The 23,248-nt window shown below is 51.4% G+C and overlaps 1 protein-coding gene across 1 annotated transcript in view; it reads right to left on the bottom strand.

The window, feature by feature from the left end:
* The window catches only part of LOC119445261 (uncharacterized), an 83,405-nt gene that overhangs the window by 42,498 nt on the left and 17,659 nt on the right, over window positions 1–23,248 (bottom strand). The window contains exon 4 of the mRNA XM_049664970.1: window positions 16,076–16,177. Within this exon, the coding sequence (XP_049520927.1) occupies window positions 16,076–16,177 (102 nt within the window). The remainder of the gene's footprint in view (window positions 1–16,075; window positions 16,178–23,248) is intronic.

The following is a 23,248-nucleotide window of genomic DNA, read 5'->3' as shown; positions in this document are numbered from 1 at the left end:
GAGGCCGTCCGGTGTGATAAAGGCAGTCTTTTCTCGATCCAAGTCATCAACAGAAATCTGCCAGTAACCCGAGCGCAGGTCGATGGATGAGAAGTACTTCGCATCGTGAAGACAGTCCAGGGCGTCATCGATCTGTGGCAGCGGATATACGTCTTTGCGCGTTATTTTGTTTAAGGCACGATAGTCGACGCAAAATCTCCAGCTGCCATCCTTCTTTTTGACCAAGACGACAGGTGACGCCCACGAACTTGAGGAAGCCTCTATGACGTCTTTAGAGAGCATCTTGTCGACTTCTCGTTGTATGACCTGGCGTTCGGAATGGGACACACGATAGGGTCGCCGTCTGATAGGAATAGCATCTCCGGTATTTATTCGATGACTTACGAGAGACGTTTGACTGAGAGGGCGGTCATCGAAGTCGAAGATATCCCTATAGGTCGTTAGAAGGTGGTGGAGTTCTGTGGCTTGACAAGTCGGAAGATCAGGGGCAATCATCGTGGTAATTTCGTGGGGGAGTGGACTTGCCGGACCGCTTGCGAGCAAGGACGAACAAGTGTCCGCGTCTAGTGCCGCGACGTGGCATTCATCAAGCGCAGACACGTTGGCCACTGAGATGCCTTGCGGGAGAGCTTGAGTCGAGTTGCTGAAGTTGAGAAGCGGGAGCTGGACGTGGTTGTCGACAACAGTCACGAGGGTGTGTGGCACAGCAATATTTCTGGTCAACAGTACTTCAACTAGTGGAGACACTATGTAGTCGCCGTCTGGAACTGGAGATGCCGTCGTCAAGGCAACACACGTGGCGGCTTGCGGTGCCAACCGAACATAATCGACAGAGCGGTGTGACGGTAAATCTGGAACATCCGCCAGTTGAGGAAGCTCAAGCTGAAGGATGCCGGTTGCACAGTCAATGAGAGCGGCATGGGCCGACAAGAAATCAAGTCCGAGAATGACGTCGTTGGGGCATTGCTCGAGAACCGAAAACAAAACAGATATATGGTGACCGGCGATGGTGATGCGAGCTGTACACATTCCGATGACTACGGGACTTCTTCCATCAGCGACGCGAATAATACCAGTAGCGGCGGGGGTAAGTACTTTCTTAAGGAGACGACGAAGGTGATTACTCATCACGGATATTTGTGCCCCAGTATCGACGAGTGCGGGAGCAGTTAAGCCGTCAACGTCGATCAAGTTTCGTCGCGTCGGCAATACGAGGAGAGGATTTGAGGTGCAAGTCGAAGATGCAGCGTCACCTCTAAGAGCTGCATCCCTTAGTTTCCCTGTTGAAGGTTGAGCGGCGATGTCGGACGTCGTCGTAGAGGCGAAGGAGACGACGGCCGACGCGCTGGCGGCGAACGGGACTGATGACCTCGGGGCGCCGGGGAACGACTGTGCGGCGTAGGGGTGGCATCGACGTTGTACGGCTCAAAAGGCTGGAAGCGGCGGTAGCTATCAGTGTTGTATGGTTGGTATGGCTGAGCGGGCTGAAAACGGCGGTAGTTGTCGGTGCGGCTAGCAGTGTCATCCCGGGTTAACGGCGACAGCCAACGGTTGTTGTAATGGCGCGCAACGTGACCGATACGGCGGCAGTGGAAGCAAATCGGCCGATCATCTGCCGTCCGCCATTCAGCCGGATTACGAGAGCGCGGATAAAACCGTTGTTCCTGGGGCGGTGATCTCGGGCGAGGCGGCGACCTAGGGCGAAAGTCAGTTGTCCGAGACTGAGCAACGGTGCAGACGGCCAAACCCAAGTTGCCGAGTTCCTCCCGCACAATGGACTGGATCAGGGAAACGGCCGGCACGTGAAAATCGCCGTGGCCGTTGTTGGGGAGAGCAGGAGCAATAGCTTCGATTTCCCGACGGACGATTCGTGTAATTTCCGACGGTGGCGATGACTGCAGACGAGAGGCCTGTCCGTCTTCGCATGATGACGTCGGGGCGGTGTTCGGTAGCCGAGCGAATGACCTCGCAATACGCCGACTTTTGGCCTGCTCAAAACGCCGGCATTCTTCAATACTTGCGTCGACGGTCGCACAATTTCGGCACAGTAATAGGTTGAACGCATCGTCTGCGATTCCCTTTAGTACGTGACCAACCTTGTCCGACTCCGTCATGTTCATGTCCACTTTACGGCAAAGAGCCAAGACGTTCTGAATGTAGGAGATGTACGGTTCAGTGAACGTCTGAGCGCGGATGGACAGCTCTTGCGTAGCGGCCGCCTTTCGACCCATGGGCTTCCCAAACAAGGCACTAAGTTTTGTTTTGAAGGTGTCCCAACTTCCAATCTCTGCGTCATGGTTATCGAACCACACCTTTGCCGTTCCTTTGAGGTAAAACAGCACGTTCGCCAGCATCATCGTCGGGTCCCAACGATTGACCTCACTGATGCGTTCATAATTGGCAATCCAATCGTCGACGTCAACTTCATCCGTACCGCAGAACGTTCCCGGGTCTTTAAGGTGCGTAACGACGATCGTTGACGTTGTGGTCGGCGCTGGTGCAGGCATCGCACTGGCCGGCGCAGGCGGCGTGGTCGTGGTCTCGTCTGTCATAATGATGACCCCGACTCGACGACCACTGCGGAGCTCCGTTGTACAGCGCGTCTTCTGGTACCCCGCACCTCCCCCAAATTGTCACGGGGATTCACAAGTACACTGGAGAGAAAATATATACAGGCTGCTGCTACCAGAGAATGGCTGACAGCATCTCACGAAGCACGTCCCGTCTTCTTCCTCTTCGCGTAGCACAGCGGTCCTTTAATGGCAGGCTCATACGCAATGCCTCGTAACAATATCTTGGCAAATATGTACAAAGATCCCACAACTACCTTGGTTCTCCACAAGAAAGGTAGAAAGTTACCTATCAAGAAACGGGTCATGCAAGGAGACACAATCTCTCTAATGCTATTCACTGCATGCCTAGAAGTATTCAAGCCTTTAGACTGGGAAAGCTTAGGAGTGAGGATCAACGGCGAATATCTCAGCAACCTTCCGTTTCCAGATGACATTGTCGTATTCAGCAACAATGAGGACGAATTACAACAAATGATTGAGGACCTTAACGGAGAAAGTGTAAGAGTGGGGTTGAAGATTAATATGCAGAAGACAAAGATAATGTGGAATAGCCTGGCAAGGGAACAAGAATTCAGGATCACCAGTCAGTCTCTAGAGTCTGTAAAGGAGTACGTTTATCTAGGTCAATTACTCACAGGGGACCCTGATCATGAGAAGGAAATTTATAGAAGAATAAAATTGGGCTGGAGTGCATACGGCAGGCATTACCAAATCCTAACTGGGAGATTAATTACCACTGTCATTGAAAAGAAAAGTGTACAATCATTGCATTCTACCGGTGCTAACATATGGGGCATATCTTGGAGGTTAACAAAGAAGCTCGCGAGAACAAGTTAAGGAGCGTACAAAGAGCGATGGAACGAAACATCCTAGCCCTAACGTTAAGAGACAGGAAGATAGCGGTGTGGATGAAAGAGCAAACGGGGATAGCCGATATTCTAATTGACATTAAGAGAAAAGATTGGCCGCATATCTGCTTGCTTCGCTGCAAATGACGTCGAAAGACTATAATCTTCTGCCGCCCCTGATAGGTAACACCCTCTCTTCTCCCCCCTCCCACCCCTCACGCTCTTCCCCTCACCTCTCACTCCACCCATGATGGATGCAATGGAGGTTTTGCTGAATTCAGTTCAAATTTCCCGCGTTCTCCCTGCTCTCGCGCCATCTGTTGGGACCATTTATTACTGTTGGCATAAAGCCGGCTACAGAGCCGCGGCTTCAGTCGGTTTGTTTTTAACGCGTAGCGTCTCTTCGATACCATTTCTAACACGTTGATTTTTCATTGACTAAGGTAAAACCCAGTCCAATATGTAAATGAACACTGCGGATCACGGTTACGTACATATATTACAGCGAAGCTGTTAAATGGACACTAAAGAGAAACAGGAAGTTCAGCTGGAATAAAAGAGGGACCTTCAAGAATGCACACAGTTTTTGTTGGGTGCAAAAAATATGAGTTATTAGCGGAGAAATTCGTAAACAAAGACCAAATATTTCTTCCTCAATTTCTCTCACCCCAGATTCGGCGCTTGTCGGTTTGTCCAGTTTGTCGCACGCCGGGCCATCGCCTCCTCTATTTTTTCAAAAAAATAGAGGCGGCGCTGGCCGGTCATCCGATCTAATCCGATCCGGAGCTTCAGCACGGCAAAACGCCTCGGTTCCGGCTGCCGTTCCGGCGCGTCGGACGCCGGATCGGACCGTGTGTCTCCCGCTTTAGGAAATTAGTGTGAGCACTACTCACACGCTTCATCTGTACATACTCATCATCACAGCTTTTACCCTTTTTATTCCCGAGCCCTCGCTCGGGAATAAAAAGAAGACGTCCGGAACGTTCTTTCACAATTATATTGACTCTTTTCTCGGCGATCCCGTGGTTGCTGCCATGTTTGATCACGTGTTGACGCGTCCATTGCTTGCCTCAGCTGCCTCCGTGTTTACAATGGATGTACATGACGCTCGGCGCGGCTCAGGAAACCTCTGTTTCCGGAGATACCGTAGACGCTGACTGGGTGGACGACACGAAGCTTTGGCCAGTGCGTCAGAGGACATGTAAAAGCGCTTTCGGAGCTCATTAAGCTTTGTCCAAACGGCACGAGCAGCGTATATGGTGCTTGTTTTAAAAGCGATGCTAAAAATGTATTCCAACCTATCCAAGCTTTCCACTTATAAATTAAATCAGGTTCATTGTGTTTTGCTTTTCATTATTTATTTGGCAAATACTATATGAAGCAGTGTCTTGTCACGTTTCCAACTCAGCGAAGTTCGTCGGTGCGGTAACTATCTGATTATTTTCTGCCTAATCGCTCGCCGGTGTGCTCAGTTGCAATATACAGGGTGTTTCAGCGAACACTTTCAAAAATTCTTAAAGGTTGCCTGTGGCAGATAGCACAATTCTAGTTCATGAGCTGGTCTACTCGAAGAGGCGGACATTACTTGCACAAGAAATGAAATGCATAATTGAATAATTAACAGAAATACACTAATTAGATTATTAACTATAATTACCTGATGAACCATATTGCAATTTACAAATTGTAGCCGTGGAATTTGCAAGGCGGATCCACTTAGAATTAATTCTCAGGATGACACCTGTTTCGAGATATTAATTCCCGAACTTTGCGGAGAAATGCATTGGCGTTCCAGTTAGGTTCTTAACAAAAGGTCGCTTTATACATTCAAGCACAAAATTAACTGGAACGCCAATGCATTTCTCCGCAAAGTTCGGGAATTAATATCTCGAAACTGGTGTCATCCTGAGAATTAATTCTAAGTGGATCCGCCTTGCAAATTCCACGGCTACAATTTGTAAATTGCAATATGGGCCATCAGGTAATTAGTTAAAAACTTAATTAGTGATGTTTTGTTAATTAGTCGATAATGCGTTTCAATTCTTTGTGCAAGTAATGTCCGCCTCTTCGAGTAGACCAGCTCATTAACTAGAATTGTCCTATCTGCCACAGGCAACCTTAAATAAATGTTGAAAGTGTTCGCTGAAACACCCTGTATTTGTTCTTGCTGCACACAAGGCTTGGAACGTAGCTGTTCTGTACTTTGTAATAGCATGTAGCAAATATGTCGTATCGCTAGTAGCTCGCTCACTCCTGTGGACCGTCGGCCATTGGTGTCATGTTGGGGTAGTCGCTGTCACCCATGCTTTGGCGCGCTGCTTCAAGTGTGCGCCGATTCACATATTCTTAATACGTTGGCGATAGAGTGTGCGCAAGTTTGTGTGCGAGTAGGGGTAGATGTGTGTAGATAACGTGCGCGAAACGTACTACACCAGGAAGCGGCACTACTCCCTTTGCAATTGTTTAACGAGTGCTCACACTCTTGCCGACGTTCCGGTGTTTAAGTATTTTCCTTTCAGGTTAGCAATACAACGCTGGCGGATAAGTGAAATTTTTTTACCCACGAGGAAAGTTGAGAAGGGCTGGCAACAGAGACTGTCCGTATGTAGCAACGGTCCGTGAACTTGGCCACACATATTCATTCTATTCTTTAACATGCGAGTCACTATTTTTGCAGCGAACTACTGCACACGTCTTCAATCCACCGCTCCACATTTTGCAGCATGAATGGAGCACAGTTCGCATGACAACATAGTAAGCATTTGCGCCTGTCGCCTGCTACAGTTCGCGCTGCGTCCGGACGCCTTCTTCAATGTTTCCGTTTCTTCGCTCTCGTTCCCTGTGCTGGTACACTTATGACAGTCCTCTCAAGTATATTTTGGCGAAGCACAATGCGTGAGCAAAAACCCAGTTGCATTGCCAACAGCTGATGGCACAGAAACAGGACAGAAGCGGTGATGATTTTGTATTAATGCGCTTTCGCTGAGGCAACGTATGGCGCGCCGCTGAAAGCGCCATCTCGTTTCTCGAGAACCAACTGCTCCGCGAAAAGGGTCAATATATATATAGTTGAAGAATCGAAGGACCACATACACGAAAATTGCATAATTAATGGTTTAAACCGTTGCATATTTAAACCATTGAACATGCAATTTTCGTAAGTGTACCCCTGCGTTTCTTCAACTACCTAGGCACCAGGCTTACAGAACTTTATATATATTGACACGTATACATGTTTATCTTTCACCGGTGGCCGCTTTCCACCGGCTAACAAATGTTAAACGTTATCGCTCGGTGCAGGACGCGCCTGTATCGGAAGTTTCTAGAACGTTATCGATGCTTCTTTTCGTTACCTGTTTTCACCGACGCTTATGTTATCTGATTGTGTGACCGACGCGAAGTGTCTAGAACTTTCTGAAAGTCTAGAACGTTATCGATGCTTCTTTTCGTTGCCTGTTTTCACCGACGCTTATGTTATCTGATTGTGTGACCGACGCGAAGTGTCTAGAACTTTCTGAAAGACACGCGGGCATCAGGGATTAATCTGCAACCTTCGATGACTCAGGTATAAAAGCCGACGCGTCTCGCCGCTGATCAGATTTCGACGATCGCCGACTGTGTTCGCCGCTATCGTTGTGCTTCGAGTGTAGCTTGCTTTTGTGGGCACAGGTTCGCCCAATAAACAACCAGTTTCGTCATACACAGTTTTACGACTGTTTTCTTTACCGTCACTACTACGTGACATCTGGTGGAGGTGCTAGTGCGTTCATGCAGCGAACGCCCCTGCAAAGCCGTGATCCAAGCCCGAAACCGGAGGACAGCGCCAACGTCGCCAAGGACCAGCGAGCTAGCCGTAGGCAGCAAGGACTTCTGCCGGAGTACGGACTTCTTCCCGAGAAGACCACAGCGACCAAGAGGACAAAAGTCACCACCTCGGCAGCAGCTACCATGACAGCCCCTGCGCCAACATCTGCAATCGTGATGCAACAACCCAGGGAGCCGCCGACTTTCCGCGGATCGCCATGTGAAGACCCCGAAAGCTGGCTGGAGGCATACGACCGGGTCCCTACGTTCAACAAGTGGGACTGCGACGACAAGCTGCGCCATGTTTACTTCTCGCTTGAAGACGGCGCCAGAACCTGGTTCGAGAATAGGGAGCGTGCACTAACAACCTGGGACCTGTTCCGAGCCGCATTCCTGGACACCTTCACGAGCGTCGTCCGTAAAGAAAGAGCTGCAGCCTTGTTGGAAAACCGTGTACAGCTCCCGAATGAGAGCATCGGTATGTACACTGAAGAAATGACTCGATTATTCCGGCACGCCGACCCCGCTATGCCAGAAGACAAGAAAGTTGGCTTGCTCATGCGGGGAGTTAGGCAGGAGCTATTCGCCGGACTGGTGCGGAATCCACCAACGACAGTCCAAGACTTTCTCTCGGAGGCTACGACGATCGAGAAAGCACTGGACATGCGCAACCGGCAATACAATCGCCGTTCGACGCCACAGTACGCCGAAGTCCAAGGACTCTCCCACGACCTACGAGACACCATCAGGGCGATAGTACGCGAAGAGCTGCAGAAGTTGCTACCGTCGTCGCAGCCTCAAGTTGCTTCCATCGCCGATATCGTGCGGGAGGAAATCCAGCAATCGTTAGGACTTCCCGAATCGCCGCAACCCGAGCCGGAAGCGATGACCTACGCCGCCGTCGCCCGTCGTCAAGGCCCCCCTCCGCGCTCGCGCCAGGGCCCCGTAACGCCGCAGTTCCGTCGTCCACCGCCGCCGCCGCCAGCACGCCCGCCCGTCGCCCAGCGCAGTTACCAAAGGAAGACGGACATTTGGCGCGCCCCCGACCACCGCCCGCTCTGCTATCACTGCGGGGAAGCCGGCCATGTCTACCGCCGATGCCCATACCGCGAGAAGGGCCTACGAGGGTTCGCCGTCAACGCGCCGCGTCCAGTGCGGGGTGAACGACCGCGCGACATCGCCGACTACCTCGCCGGAGCCCAGAGGCAACCCCGACGACCCTCACGCTCGCCGTCACCAGGCCGCTACATCTCGCCGCATCGCCGTCAGGGCACCGGTCCCACCCGGGGCCGATCTTCCAGCCCTTACCCGGGAAACTAAAGGCAGCAACCGATGGAGGTGTGGTTGCTGTACGACGCAATGCCGAAGATCCTCCGCCGCCGCCGACGACGACGACGATTCGCGAATCATCACGACGAGATATCAGCACGCCGCCTAGCAACAGCCTTGACAGCACTTCGCCGCCGCAAGAAGACCGACCGACGCGACGTAGCAGCAGCGGAGCAAGCCGACGCAGCCGTGATCCGACGCCACGACTTAACCGTAATGCTAGACGACGGTCTACCGACTTAGACGTGCTCATCGATGGTGATAACGTCACCGCTCTCTTCGACACTGGCGCCGACTATTCCGTCTTCAGTGGCACGTTCGCCGCCAAGTTAAAGGAGGTGAAGACGGCCTGGCAAGGACCCGATATCCGGACAGCGGGAGGCCACCTAATAACGCCGGCTGGAATCTGCACAGCGCGAGTCACGGTAAACAACCGCACTTACCCGGCGAGCTTCGTAATCCTGCAGCACTGCTCCAGGGATGTCATCCTAGGCATGGACTTTCTAAGCCAATACGGTGCAGTCATCGACTTAAGGTCCAAGTCGATAACGCTTTCAACGTGCAACGCGATACCACTGGATACAAGCATAAGTTACCATGCCTTGAATGTGCTTGAAGAACAAGTCACCGTTCCGCCTCGCTCCAGCGTAATGATTTCCGTCGGTACCGAAGTGCCTGCAGACATGGAGGGCATCATCGAGGGCGATCATCACTTCCTGCTCGACCGTGAAATTTGCGTCGCTAGAGGCATAGCTGAGCTGCGTGCAGGGAAAGCAAAGGTGATGCTCACGAACTTCAGCCCCGAATACAAGCACATTAACAAAGGCACCACGGTCGCCTACATCGACGAAATAGTACAAGCCAGCAGTGCTTTCGCCTTCACGGATTCCAGTGCACCTGCAACGACGACTATAATACCTGAACCAACTTTCGACGTCAATCAGAACCTTCCCAGGCATAAGAAAGAACAACTAAAAGCTCTGCTCCTGCAATACAAGGACTGCTTCTCGTCGTCGTCAAAAGTTCGACAAACCCCTGTCGCCAAGCACCGCATCATAACCGACGAAAATGTCCGCCCACTCCGTCAGAGCCCGTACCGAGTTTCGGCGCGCGAACGCGAAGCCATAAGGCAACAAGTCGACGAAATGCTACGCGACGACATCATCCAGCCGTCCAAGAGTCCGTGGGCGTCCCCCGTGGTATTAGTGAAGAAGAAGGATGGAACCCTACGCTTCTGCGTCGATTATCGTCGCCTCAACAAGATCACGAAGAAGGACGTATACCCCCTCCCACGGATTGACGACGCCTTGGATCGACTCTACAACGCAAAGTATTTTTCGTCGATGGACCTCAAAACCGGCTTCTGGCAAATCGAAGTCGACGAGAGGGACCGGGAAAAGACTGCCTTTATAACACCAGACGGTCTGTTCGAGTTCAAGGTCATGCCGTTTGGTCTTTGCTCGGCACCTGCGACTTTCCAACGCGTCATGGATACAGTACTGGCAGGCTTGAAGTGGCAGACTTGCCTCGTCTATTTGGACGACGTCGTTGTGTTTGCCTCAAGCTTCGAAGAACACCTGCGGCGCCTTGAAACAGTTCTTCAAGCAATCAAAACCTCCGGACTCACGTTAAAGCCAGAAAAGTGCCGCTTCGCATATGAGGAGCTCTTGTTCTTAGGCCACGTCATCAACAAGTCTGGAGTGCGCCCCGACCCTCAGAAAACTGCAGCCATCTCCAACTTTCCTCCGCCGGCCGACAAGAAAGCAGTGCGTAGATTTCTTGGACTGTGCGCCTATTACAGGCGCTTCGTCAAGGACTTTTCACGGATCGCCGAGCCACTGACGTACCTCACGAAGGCCGACGTCGAGTTCAAGTGGGAGACGCCGCAAGTCGAAGCATTTGAAGAACTGAAGCGACGCCTGCAATCGCCGCCAATACTTGCGCATTTCGACGAAAACGCCGATACCGAAGTCCACACCGACGCAAGCAGCGTAGGACTCGGCGCTGTTCTTGTACAGAAGACTGACGGACTAGAAAGGGTTGTAAGTTACGCTAGCCGGTCGCTATCGAAGGCGGAAGCAAATTATTCCACAACAGAAAAGGAGTGCCTCGCCATCATCTGGGCTACATCAAAGTTTCGTCCCTACCTCTATGGCAGGCCCTTTAAAGTTGTGAGCGACCACCACGCCTTGTGTTGGCTAGCTAACTTGAAGGATCCTTCAGGTCGCCTCGCACGATGGAGTCTTAGACTTCAAGCATTCGATATCACCGTCGTTTACAAGTCCGGGCGAAAGCACCCTGACGCCGACTGCTTGTCTCGTGCCCCCGTAGAACCGCCGCCACAAGACGACCAGGATGACGACACTTTCTTGGGACCCATCAGTGCCGACGAATTCGCCGAACAACAGCGAGCCGACTCCGAACTAAGGAGCCTTGTAGACTACCTGGAAGGCAAGACCGTCATTGTGCCGAAGGTGTTCAGGCGAGGATTGGCGTCGTTTTTCTTGCAAAACGACATTCTCCTAAAGAAGAACTTCTCGCCCCTCCGAGCCAACTACCTCCTCGTGGTACCCTCAGCATTGCGTCCAGAGGTTCTGCAAGCTCTCCATGACGACCCAACGGCTGGACACCTCGGTTTTTGCCGCACACTCGCGAGGATACAAGAAAAATACTACTGGCCTCGCCTCTCTGCCGATGTCGCCCATTACGTAAGGACATGCCGAGACTGTCAGCGACGCAAAACACCGCCGACAAGGCCAGCCGGACTTCTACAGCCGATCGAGCCACCTCGCCGACCGTTCCAGCAGATCGGGATGGACTTACTGGGGCCTTTTCCGACGTCGACGTCCGGGAATAAATGGATCGTCGTAGCTACGGACTACCTCACCCGCTACGCCGAAACAAAAGCCTTGCCCAAAGGCAGTGCCGCCGAGGTAGCCCGATTCTTCGTTGAGAACATCCTCCTGCGCCACGGTGCCCCAGAAGTCCTCATCACCGACAGAGGTACGGCCTTCACGGCTGAACTAACTCAAGCCATCCTGCGCTACAGCCAGACAAGCCATCGCCGGACCGCCGCCTACCACCCGCAGACGAATGGCCTCACCGAGCGCCTAAATAAGACCATCGCCGACATGCTGGCAATGTACGTCGACGTCGAACACAAGACGTGGGATGCCATCCTTCCGTACGTGACCTTCGCATACAACACGGCCATGCAAGAAACGACGCACATGGCGCCGTTCAACCTGGTCTACGGAAGGAAACCGGCAACGACGCTTGACGCCATGCTACCGGATGTCTCCGACGAAGAAAATCTCGACGTTGCCACCTATTTGCAGCGTGCCGAAGAAAGTCGACAGCTCGCCCGCCTGCGCATCAAGAACCAGCAGAGAACCGACAGCCAACACTACAATCTTCGACGACGCTACGTCGAGTACCAGCCCGGAGACCGTGTTTGGGTCTGGACTCCGATACGCCGACGAGGACTTAGCGAGAAACTCTTACGTCGCTATTTCGGACTATACAAGATCATCCGACGTATTGGCGCACTGGACTGAGGTCGTGCCAGACGGTATTTCGCAATCACAGCGGCCCCGCACACGTCCTGAAGTCATCCACGTGGTGCGTCTTAAGCCTTTCTACGCCCGCTGACGAACTTGGGTCCTTTGTTGCTTTGTTATTTTTGTCCCTTTCTGTACGCGTGGTTTTGTTTTCGCTTTCGTGTTTGTAGCATCGGGACGATGCTTTTTAAGGGGAGGGTATTGACACGTATACATGTTTATCTTTCACCGGTGGCCGCTTTCCACCGGCTAACAAATGTTAAACGTTATCGCTCGGCGCAGGACGCGCCTGTATCGGAAGTTTCTAGAACGTTATCGATGCTTCTTTTCGTTGCCTGTTTTCACCGACGCTTATGTTATCTGATTGTGTGACCGACGCGAAGTGTCTAGAACTTTCTGGAAGACACGCGGGCATCAGGGATTAATCTGGAACCTTCGATGACTCAGGTATAAAAGCCGACGCGTCTCGCCGCTGATCAGATTTCGACGACCGCCGACTGTGTTCGCCGCTTTCGTTGTGCTTCGAGTGTAGCTTGCTTCTGTGGGCACAGGTTCGCCCAATAAAACACCAGTTTTGTCATACACAGTTTTACGACTGTTTTCTTTACCGTCACTACTACGTGACAATATATACACACACACACACCTTGACGCCGCTATAGTGGAATGCGTTCAAGCTCCCAACCAATGTTATATAACAACCGGTAGGGTGCTTCAATGCATTCCACTGTCGTCGCACTGCTGCACATAAACCAAGAAGTGCGCGCACACCAGCTTCAAAATACAAATCTTGTACTTCCACCTAATGCTAAAAAGTCCACAAAGCACACATGAATACTGTTCATAGCAACAAATATACATGCTGATATAATCGGATACAACCCAAGTCTGCACTCAAGTCCCGCCCACGCCCTCTCAGCCACTGTTCCTCCGCAAGGCTGCAAATAGTCGTTCTTCAAACTTTCCCTGTCACCTAAATAAGGCGGTAACCACAAAAATAAAATTATAAGCGCGTAATTTTATACGTTTTCCCTCGTCTATTATAGTGAAACGTACAAGTACAGTCGTATCAGATACGACGCCATTTTGAGAATGTCGTAAACCGACGATTTTGTTTGCTTCTGTGATTGGCTGGCGGAGTTACACAACTCGCGCGGTCCGTGTGCCTTTGTTGCCAACTTATAAGTATGACTTATGACTTATTCTATACTAGTCTTATCATCCACCGCTCACGGCCGGCTGATCCCGTTGATAACGCGAGCGGACCGTCGCTCTGACAACTGACAAAGCGCGATAAGCGCGAAAAGGCATTATTACCGGAAAGGCATCGCTACAAAATACCGGCCCTGAGCGATCGGCGGACAGCCATCTTCTATTCCTTTCGGAACGGTGCAGTCTGTGGCTATTCGGAAAAAATGTCAGTTTTGTTCGGCATATTAATGCATATTTTTCGCGTACGCGTCACTTTGTCGTGGTGAGTTTTCGCTGTTTTGTGAGGTCGCGTGACAGACAGGCGAAGTGGGCGTAGCCAGAAAACATTGGACCAATAGCAGAGGGCTAATGGTGAAAAGGCGTCGAATCAGGAATGGTTATTTTTCTTTTGTGCGGTTTAATCATGCATAATCAGTGCGTACACGTTATATCAGATGGGGAGCTATCGCGGTTTTCGTGACGTCGCGTGCCAGACAGGCGAAGTTGGGAGTGGCCCGAAAATGTTTTGACCAATCCTGGAGGCTGATTTCAGAAATTGGAATCAAAATAGTTTGGAATCATTTTACGTTATAGCGCCCCAGTTGTGTAAATGCGTTCAGCGTTTCATGACCATGTTACGTGACTTCTCATAAAACTAATAAATTGTTTGTGTAACAGCCCAAGATGGCGGCGCCCATGAATCGAATATAAAATCGTCTGGGACCGCCCTCTTTTGCCTCCAGCAATATGGCCGCCGGTGGCTTCACTCGCTTTCGTAGGCGGCCACAGCGGCTGCCACTCCAGAAGTATTAGTATGTAACTTACTTTTTTCTAACACATCGACGCAAATATAGTTTTGTTGAAACGTTTTTATTATATATAAAATTAGGCAGTGAAGTAACTACTTGTTTCGGGAATAAGTTGTGTCGAAAAACGAAAAGTCTGTGACGTGTTCCGACTCCCGAAGTCGCTTCCATTGAATTCAAACAGCAAGAGCACAGCCTTAGAGGTTGTCTACCACTACATGGCGTCTATGATGTATCGTTCATGCAGCCCGTGAAAGCATAGCCTTTGAGATCCGTTATGCTTCATGCTACAGTGGGTTTGCCCAAATATTAAAATCTGCATAACTGTCGTCTTACGTTGCAAGGATGTGTCAGCTACTCGTCCTGCCTTGCAAAAATAACTCAGATTATGTATTCAATAGAGTGCAGAAATATGAAAACGTAAAATGAATTACGAACCTTTAGAATTTTCAACTATATTCGTTTCATATTAGGACATTGATTCATGTCCTAACTTATGTCCTAGGCATGCTCATTTATGTACAGCCAGAGGACGTTCAAAACAGGATGTCCCCCTGACAACCTCATCATGATGTCCGGGGGAAAAAAAGCCACAGCATATCCACGAAGTGAATGATGATGAGTGGGCGAAGCACCGGGGGATCATTTGGGTAAACCACAGCTACGGACGAGAGATAAAGAGAGCGCGCGTCGGGAACGAGAGAGAAAATTACACCATCTTCCCGTAGGGGAACCCTGAGTAGTATGCGAAGCAGCCATGGGGTCGACTCAAGGTAGTTTTATCAGCTGTATAAACTTGGACATGCAGCAGCACCAGCAACGCGCAGAACAGTTGTCGACGCCGTCGGCGTTTTGCCCGCGTGCGCACCGAACGTGCGCAAAGTGGAACCGGAAGTGGAACCGGAAGTGGAAGCGGAACCGGAACGCCATCTAGTGAACACCTCATAAAACTACAGGTGGCTACGGACACACAACGCCATCTATTGAGCAATTCATAAACTAGAGGTGGCTACATACTACTACTTCTACTACTACTACTACTACTACTACTACTACTACTACTACTACTACTACTACTACTACTACTACTACTACTACTACAGAGGAAGGAACGACCCACACCCTAAGGAGCTTCGCCCCTAAAAAATGGATCAGGACGTCTGGGGAAATGTCTATATCCCGTTCGGATGTCTTGGACATCCGAACGGGATATAGACATTTCTTGTAAGTTCTAAGGACGTCCGTGATGGATATGTAGAAGGATGGACATTCGGACTTGTGGCGGACGTCCCACTGATATCCGTGGTTACTTGGGCTGTTATCCACATGTAGTATCATGAAGGTATACAACGGAAGCTTTGCAGCTAAATTCTGATATCAAGACCGCGTCCATTTTTATAGTGCTTTTTGAAGTAACGAGGAGGTGGTAGGGCAATAAGATAATTAAATCAACTCTCAGTGACAGTGAGTGTGGTCGGAAGGAGTATTTCAAATAAACATTATGAAGGCACGCGTGGACGTTCCACCTGGTTGGTGTCACATATTCGGGAACGGTGAACGAATGCACACAAGCGCTTTCACGCCCTCGCCGTTCCTACTTGTGATATGCGAGTGTGATTCAGGTTCAGCGTCTAGCTTTACCAGCTAAATGTGGCAGACCACCATATAAGGTCACACCTGTAGCAGTTCATACTAAGTCATTTTAATTAAATCAAGTATATTTGTTACTGTTGAAGGAGAATGCAAAATGCAACCCTCTGCCAATAAACAGGCGTCGACTGCCTTAGTTGCATGTAAACGTGTACGGCATCGCTTGAGTGCACTCAGCTGTCAGCTTGAAAAAGACACTCTGACCGAATTCCTAATCACATATACATTGAGGTGCAGTGACCGTTTTGCTGAGACAAGTGGAGGAATGCAGCTCATATCATACACAGTAAAAAAAGAAGAAACGTTCTAGTTACCAGAAACAAATCTTTGAAGATCTCCGCAACCTGTGAGAGGATGGTTGTGTTGAAGTGGACAAGGAAATAGACGAAAATCCAGCGGAGGCCCGATATGTAGCTCTGCCGGCAGCCATAAAGAAACATACATGCTGTATCATTACAGTGGAATATACCGTTTTAACAAAGACTTCATGTTACGTTTTAAAGCACTAGCTGAAATAAAGATGAATATGTTTTTGCTCAGCGACATAATACTCGCATTTGTGCCAGCGAATATCAGAATTCGTGTGATCGACTATTTAGTTTAAAACGTCGCAGTTTCGCCCAGAAAGCGAACGATTCGTAGCTGTAGGAAAGTATTATACATTTACACTAAGTAACGTTGTTAGTTTTATGGGCCGAATAAGTTGCAGAAGACATTCGCTTACTAATTAAATTAACAAGCATGCTGTCATGCGGCAAAGACAAACATGATTAGATCTCACTCGATGACCGCGAGCACTCGCTGTCACAATGATGACGTGATGAAAAGTGCTGGCAGTGGGGAGTGAACGCTTTCTGCTGCCGCTCGCTTCATCGCGTCTCTTGAACACTAGGCGCACAGGAAGACGGCGCACATGAAGCCACCAGCCATCTCTGCTCGTCTTAAGCCTTCCAGCCGCCACAGATTACCTCCAAGATACGGCGCGCGGGAGAAGAGCGCGCTCTACTGCCCTAGCGCTCTTGGTCACGTGGCTTGCAACATTATAGGCACGCGGGAAGACTGTACGCATGAAGCCACCAGTCATCTCAGCCCGCCTTAAGCCTTGCAGGCACCGCAGATTACCTACAAGATAGGGCGCGCGAGAGGAGAGCGCGCTCTACTGCCCTAGCGCTCTTGATCACATGGCTTCCAACATTATAGCCTTGCAAACTTTTGATCACATGGCTTCCAACATTATAGGCACGTGGGAAGACTGTACGCATGAAGCCAGCAGTCATCTCAGCCCGCCTTAAGCCTTGCAGGCACCGCAAATTACCTACAAGATAGGGCGCGCGAGAGGAGAGCGCGCTTTACTGCCCTAGCGCTCTTGATCACATGGCTTCCAACATTATAGCCTTGCAAACTTTTGATCACATGGCTTCCAACTTTATAGGCACGTGGGAAGACTGTACGCATGAAGCCAGCAGTCATCTCAGCCCGCCTTAAGCCTTGCAGGCACCGCAGATTACCTACAAGATACGGCGCGCGGGAGAAGAGCGCGCTCTACTGCCCTAGCGCTCTTGGTCACGTGGCTTGCAACATTATAGGCACGCGGGAAGACTGTACGCATGAAGCCACCAGTCATCTCAGCCCGCCTTAAGCCTTGCAGGCACCGCAGATTACCTACAAGATAGGGCGCGCGAGAGGAGAGCGCGCTCTACTGCCCTAGCGCTCTTGATCACATGGCTTCCAACATTATAGCCTTGCAAACTTTTGATCACATGGCTTCCAACATTATAGGCACGTGGGAAGACTGTACGCATGAAGCCAGCAGTCATCTCAGCCCGCCTTAAGCCTTGCAGGCACCGCAAATTACCTACAAGATAGGGCGCGCGAGAGGAGAGCGCGCTTTACTGCCCTAGCGCTCTTGATCACATGGCTTCCAACATTATAGCCTTGCAAACTTTTGATCACATGGCTTCCAACTTTATAGGCACGTGGGAAGACTGTACGCATGAAGCCAGCAGTCATCTCAGCCCGCCTTAAGCCTTGCAGGCACCGCAGATTACCTACAAGATACGGCGCGCGGGAGAAGAGCGCGCTCTACTGCCCTAGCGCTCTTGGTCACGTGGCTTGCAACATTATAGGCACGCGGGAAGACTGTACGCATGAAGCCAGCAGTCATCTCAGCCCGCCTTAACCCTTGCAGGCACCGCAGATTACCTACAAGATAGGGCGCGCGAGAGGAGAGCGCGCTCTACTGCCCTAGCGCTCTTGATCACATGGCTTCCAACATTATAGCCTTGCAAACTCTTGATCACATGGCTTCCAACTTTATAGCCTTGCAAACTCTTGATCACATGGCTTCCAACTTTATAGGCACGTGGGAAGACTGTACCCATGAAACCACCAGTCATCTCAGCTCGCCTTAAGCCTTGCAGGCACCGCAGATTACCTACAAGATAGGGCGCGCGAGAGGAGAGCGCGCTCTACTGCCCTAGCGCTCTTGATCACATGGCTTCCAACATTATAGCCTTGCAAACTCTTGATCACATGGCTTCCAACTTTATAGGCACGTGGGAAGACTGTACCCATGAAACCACCAGTCATCTCAGCTCGCCTTAAGCCTTGCAGGCACCGCAGATTACCTACAAGATAGGGCGCGCGAGAGGAGAGCGCGCTCTACTGCCCTAGCGCTCTTGATCACATGGCTTCCAACATTATAGCCTTGCAAACTTTTGATCACATGGCTTCCAACATTATAGGCACGTGGGAAGACTGTACCCATGAAACCACCAGTCATCTCAGCTCGCCTTAAGCCTTGCAGGCACCGCAGATTACCTACAAGATAGGGCGCGCGAGAGGAGAGCGCGCTCTACTGCCCTAGCGCTCTTGGTCACGTGGCTTGCAACATTATAGGCACGCGGGAAGACTGTACGCATGAAGCCAGCAGTCATCTCAGCCCGCCTTAAGCCTTGCAGGCACCGCAGATTACCTACAAGATAGGGCGCGCGAGAGGAGAGCGCGCTCTACTGCCCTAGCGCTCTTGATCACATGGCTTCCAACATTATAGCCTTGCAAACTCTTGATCACATGGCTTCCAACTTTATAGGCACGTGGGAAGACTGTACCCATGAAACCACCAGTCATCTCAGCTCGCCTTAAGCCTTGCAGGCACCGCAGATTACCTACAAGATAGGGCGCGCGAGAGGAGAGCGCGCTCTACTGCCCTAGCGCTCTTGGTCACGTGGCTTGCAACATTATAGGCACGCGGGAAGACTGTACGCATGAAGCCAGCAGTCATCTCAGCCCGCCTTAAGCCTTGCAGGCACCGCAGATTACCTACAAGATACGGCGCGCGGGAGAAGAGCGCGCTCTACTGCCCTAGCGCTCTTGGTCACGTGGCTTGCAACATTATAGGCACGCGGGAAGACTGTACGCATGAAGCCAGCAGTCATCTCAGCCCGCCTTAAGCCTTGCAGGCACCGCAGATTACCTACAAGATAGGGCGCGCGAGAGGAGAGCGCGCTCTACTGCCCTAGCGCTCTTGATCACATGGCTTCCAACATTATAGCCTTGCAAACTCTTGATCACATGGCTTCCAACTTTATAGGCACGTGGGAAGACTGTACCCATGAAACCACCAGTCATCTCAGCTCGCCTTAAGCCTTGCAGGCACCGCAGATTACCTACAAGATAGGGCGCGCGAGAGGAGAGCGCGCTCTACTGCCCTAGCGCTCTTGATCACATGGCTTCCAACATTATAGCCTTGCAAACTTTTGATCACATGGCTTCCAACATTATAGGCACGCGGGAAGACTGTACGCATGAAGCCACCAGTCATCTCAGCCCGCCTTAAGCCTTGCAGGCACCGCAGATTACCTACAAGATAGGGCGCGCGAGAGGAGAGCGCGCTCTACTGCCCTAGCGCTCTTGATCACATGGCTTCCAACATTATAGCCTTGCAAACTTTTGATCACATGGCTTGCAACATTATAGGCACGCGGGAAGACTGTACGCATGAAGCCAGCAGTCATCTCAGCCCGCCTTAAGCCTTGCAGGCACCGCAGATTACCTACAAGATAGGGCGCGCGAGAGGAGAGCGCGCTCTACTGCCCTAGCGCTCTTGATCACATGGCTTCCAACATTATAGCCTTGCAAACTCTTGATCACATGGCTTCCAACTTTATAGGCACGTGGGAAGACTGTACCCATGAAACCACCAGTCATCTCAGCTCGCCTTAAGCCTTGCAGGCACCGCAGATTACCTACAAGATAGGGCGCGCGAGAGGAGAGCGCGCTCTACTGCCCTAGCGCTCTTGATCACATGGCTTCCAAAATTATAGGTACGCGGGAAGACTATACCCATGAAGCCACCAGTCATCTCAGCTCGCCTTATGCCTTGCAGTCACCGCAGATTACCTCCAAGATAGGGCGCGCGGGAGGAGAGCGCGCTCTACTGCCCTAGCGCTCTTGATCACGTGGCTTCCAACATTATAGGCACGCGGGAAGACTGTACGCATGAAGCCACCAGTCATCTCAGCTCGCCTTAAGCCTTGCAGGCACCGCAGATTACCTACAAGATAGGGCGCGCGGGAGGAGAGCGCGCTCTACTGCCCTAGCGCTCTTGATCACATGGCTTCCAAAATTATAGGTACGCGGGAAGACTATACCCATGAAGCCACCAGTCATCTCAGCTCGCCTTATGCCTTGCAGTCACCGCAGATTACCTCCAAGATAGGGCGCGCGGGAGGAGAGCGCGCTCTACTGCCCTAGCGCTCTTGATCACGTGGCTTCCAACATTATAGGCACGCGGGAAGACTGTACGCATGAAGCCACCAGTCATCTCAGCTCGCCTTAAGCCTTGCAGGCACCGCAGATTACCTACAAGATACGGCGCGCGAGAGGAGAGCACGCTCTACTGCCCTAGCGCTCTTGATCACGTGGCTTCCAACATTATAGCCTTGCAAACTCTTGATCACATGGCTTCCAACTTTATAGGCACGTGGGAAGACTGTACCCATGAAACCACCAGTCATCTCAGCCCGCCTTAAGCCTTGCAGGCACCGCAGATTACCTACAAGATAGGGCGCGCGAGAGGAGAGCGCGCTCTACTGCCCTAGCGCTCTTGATCACATGGCTTCCAACATTATAGCCTTGCAAACTCTTGATCACATGGCTTCCAACTTTATAGGCACGTGGGAAGACTGTACCCATGAAACCACCAGTCATCTCAGCCCGCCTTAAGCCTTGCAGGCACCGCAGATTACCTACAAGATAGGGCGCGCGAGAGGAGAGCGCGCTTTACTGCCCTAGCGCTCTTGATCACATGGCTTCCAACATTATAGCCTTGCAAACTCTTGATCACATGGCTTCCAACTTTATAGGCACGTGGGAAGACTGTACCCATGAAACCACCAGTCATCTCAGCCCGCCTTAAGCCTTGCAGGCACCGCAGATTACCTATGGGATAGGGCGCGCGAGAGGAGAGCGCGCTCTACTGCCCTAGCGCTCTTGATCACATGGCTTCCAAAATTATAGGTACGCGGGAAGACTATACCCATGAAGCCACCAGTCATCTCAGCTCGCCTTATGCCTTGCAGCCACCGCAGATTACCTACAAGATACGGCGCGCGAGAGGAGAGCACGCTCTACTGCCCTAGCGCTCTTGATCACGTGGCTTCCAACATTATAGCCTTGCAAACTCTTGATCACATGGCTTCCAACTTTATAGGCACGTGGGAAGACTGTACCCATGAAACCACCAGTCATCTCAGCCCGCCTTAAGCCTTGCAGGCACCGCAGATTACCTACAGGATACGGCGCGCGAGAGGAGAGCACGCTCTACTGCCCTAGCGCTCTTGATCACGTGGCTTCCAACATTATAGCCTTGCAAACTCTTGATCACATGGCTTCCAACTTTATAGGCACGTGGGAAGACTGTACCCATGAAACCACCAGTCATCTCAGCCCGCCTGAAGCCTTGCAGGCACCGCAGATTACCTACAAGATAGGGCGCGCGAGAGGAGAGCGCGCTCTACTGCCCTAGCGCTCTTGATCACATGGCTTCCAACATTATAGCCTTGCAAACTCTTGATCACATGGCTTCCAACTTTATAGGCACGTGGGAAGACTGTACCCATGAAACCACCAGTCATCTCAGCCCGCCTTAAGCCTTGCAGGCACCGCAGATTACCTACAAGATACGGCGCGCGAGAGGAGAGCACGCTCTACTGCCCTAGTGCTCTTGATCACGTGGCTTCCAACATTATAGCCTTGCAAACTCTTGATCACATGGCTTCCAACTTTATAGGCACGTGGGAAGACTGTACCCATGAAACCACCAGTCATCTCAGCCCGCCTTAAGCCTTGCAGGCACCGCAGATTACCTACAAGATAGGGCGCGCGAGAGGAGAGCGCGCTCTACTGCCCTAGCGCTCTTGATCACATGGCTTCCAACATTATAGCCTTGCAAACTTTTGATCACATGGCTTCCAACATTATAGGCACGCGGGAAGACTGTACGCATGAAGCCACCAGTCATCTCAGCCCGCCTTAAGCATTGCAGGCACCGCAGATTACCTACAAGATAGGGCGCGCGAGAGGAGAGCGCGCTCTACTGCCCTAGCGCTCTTGATCACATGGCTTCCAACATTATAGCCTTGCAAACTTTTGATCACATGGCTTGCAACATTATAGGCACGCGGGAAGACTGTACGCATGAAGCCAGCAGTCATCTCAGCCCGCCTTAAGCCTTGCAGGCACCGCAGATTACCTACAAGATAGGGCGCGCGAGAGGAGAGCGCGCTCTACTGCCCTAGCGCTCTTGATCACATGGCTTCCAACATTATAGCCTTGCAAACTCTTGATCACATGGCTTCCAACTTTATAGGCACGTGGGAAGACTGTACCCATGAAACCACCTGTCATCTCAGCTCGCCTTAAGCCTTGCAGGCACCGCAGATTACCCACAAGATAGGGCGCGCGAGAGGAGAGCGCGCTCTACTGCCCTAGCGCTCTTGATCACATGGCTTCCAAAATTATAGGTACGCGGGAAGACTATACCCATGAAGCCACCAGTCATCTCAGCTCGCCTTATGCCTTGCAGTCACCGCAGATTACCTCCAAGATAGGGCGCGCGGGAGGAGAGCGCGCTCTACTGCCCTAGCGCTCTTGATCACGTGGCTTCCAACATTATAGGCACGCGGGAAGACTGTACGCATGAAGCCACCAGTCATCTCAGCTCGCCTTAAGCCTTGCAGGCACCGCAGATTACCCACAAGATAGGGCGCGCGAGAGGAGAGCGCGCTCTACTGCCCTAGCGCTCTTGATCACATGGCTTCCAAAATTATAGGTACGCGGGAAGACTATACCCATGAAGCCACCAGTCATCTCAGCTCGCCTTATGCCTTGCAGTCACCGCAGATTACCTCCAAGATAGGGCGCGCGGGAGGAGAGCGCGCTCTACTGCCCTAGCGCTCTTGATCACGTGGCTTCCAACATTATAG

Source organism: Dermacentor silvarum, chromosome 3 (assembly GCF_013339745.2).
Source record: "Dermacentor silvarum isolate Dsil-2018 chromosome 3, BIME_Dsil_1.4, whole genome shotgun sequence".
In the NCBI taxonomy this organism is placed as follows: Eukaryota; Metazoa; Arthropoda; class Arachnida; order Ixodida; family Ixodidae; genus Dermacentor; species Dermacentor silvarum.
This window is presented reverse-complemented; position numbering and strand designations above follow the sequence as displayed.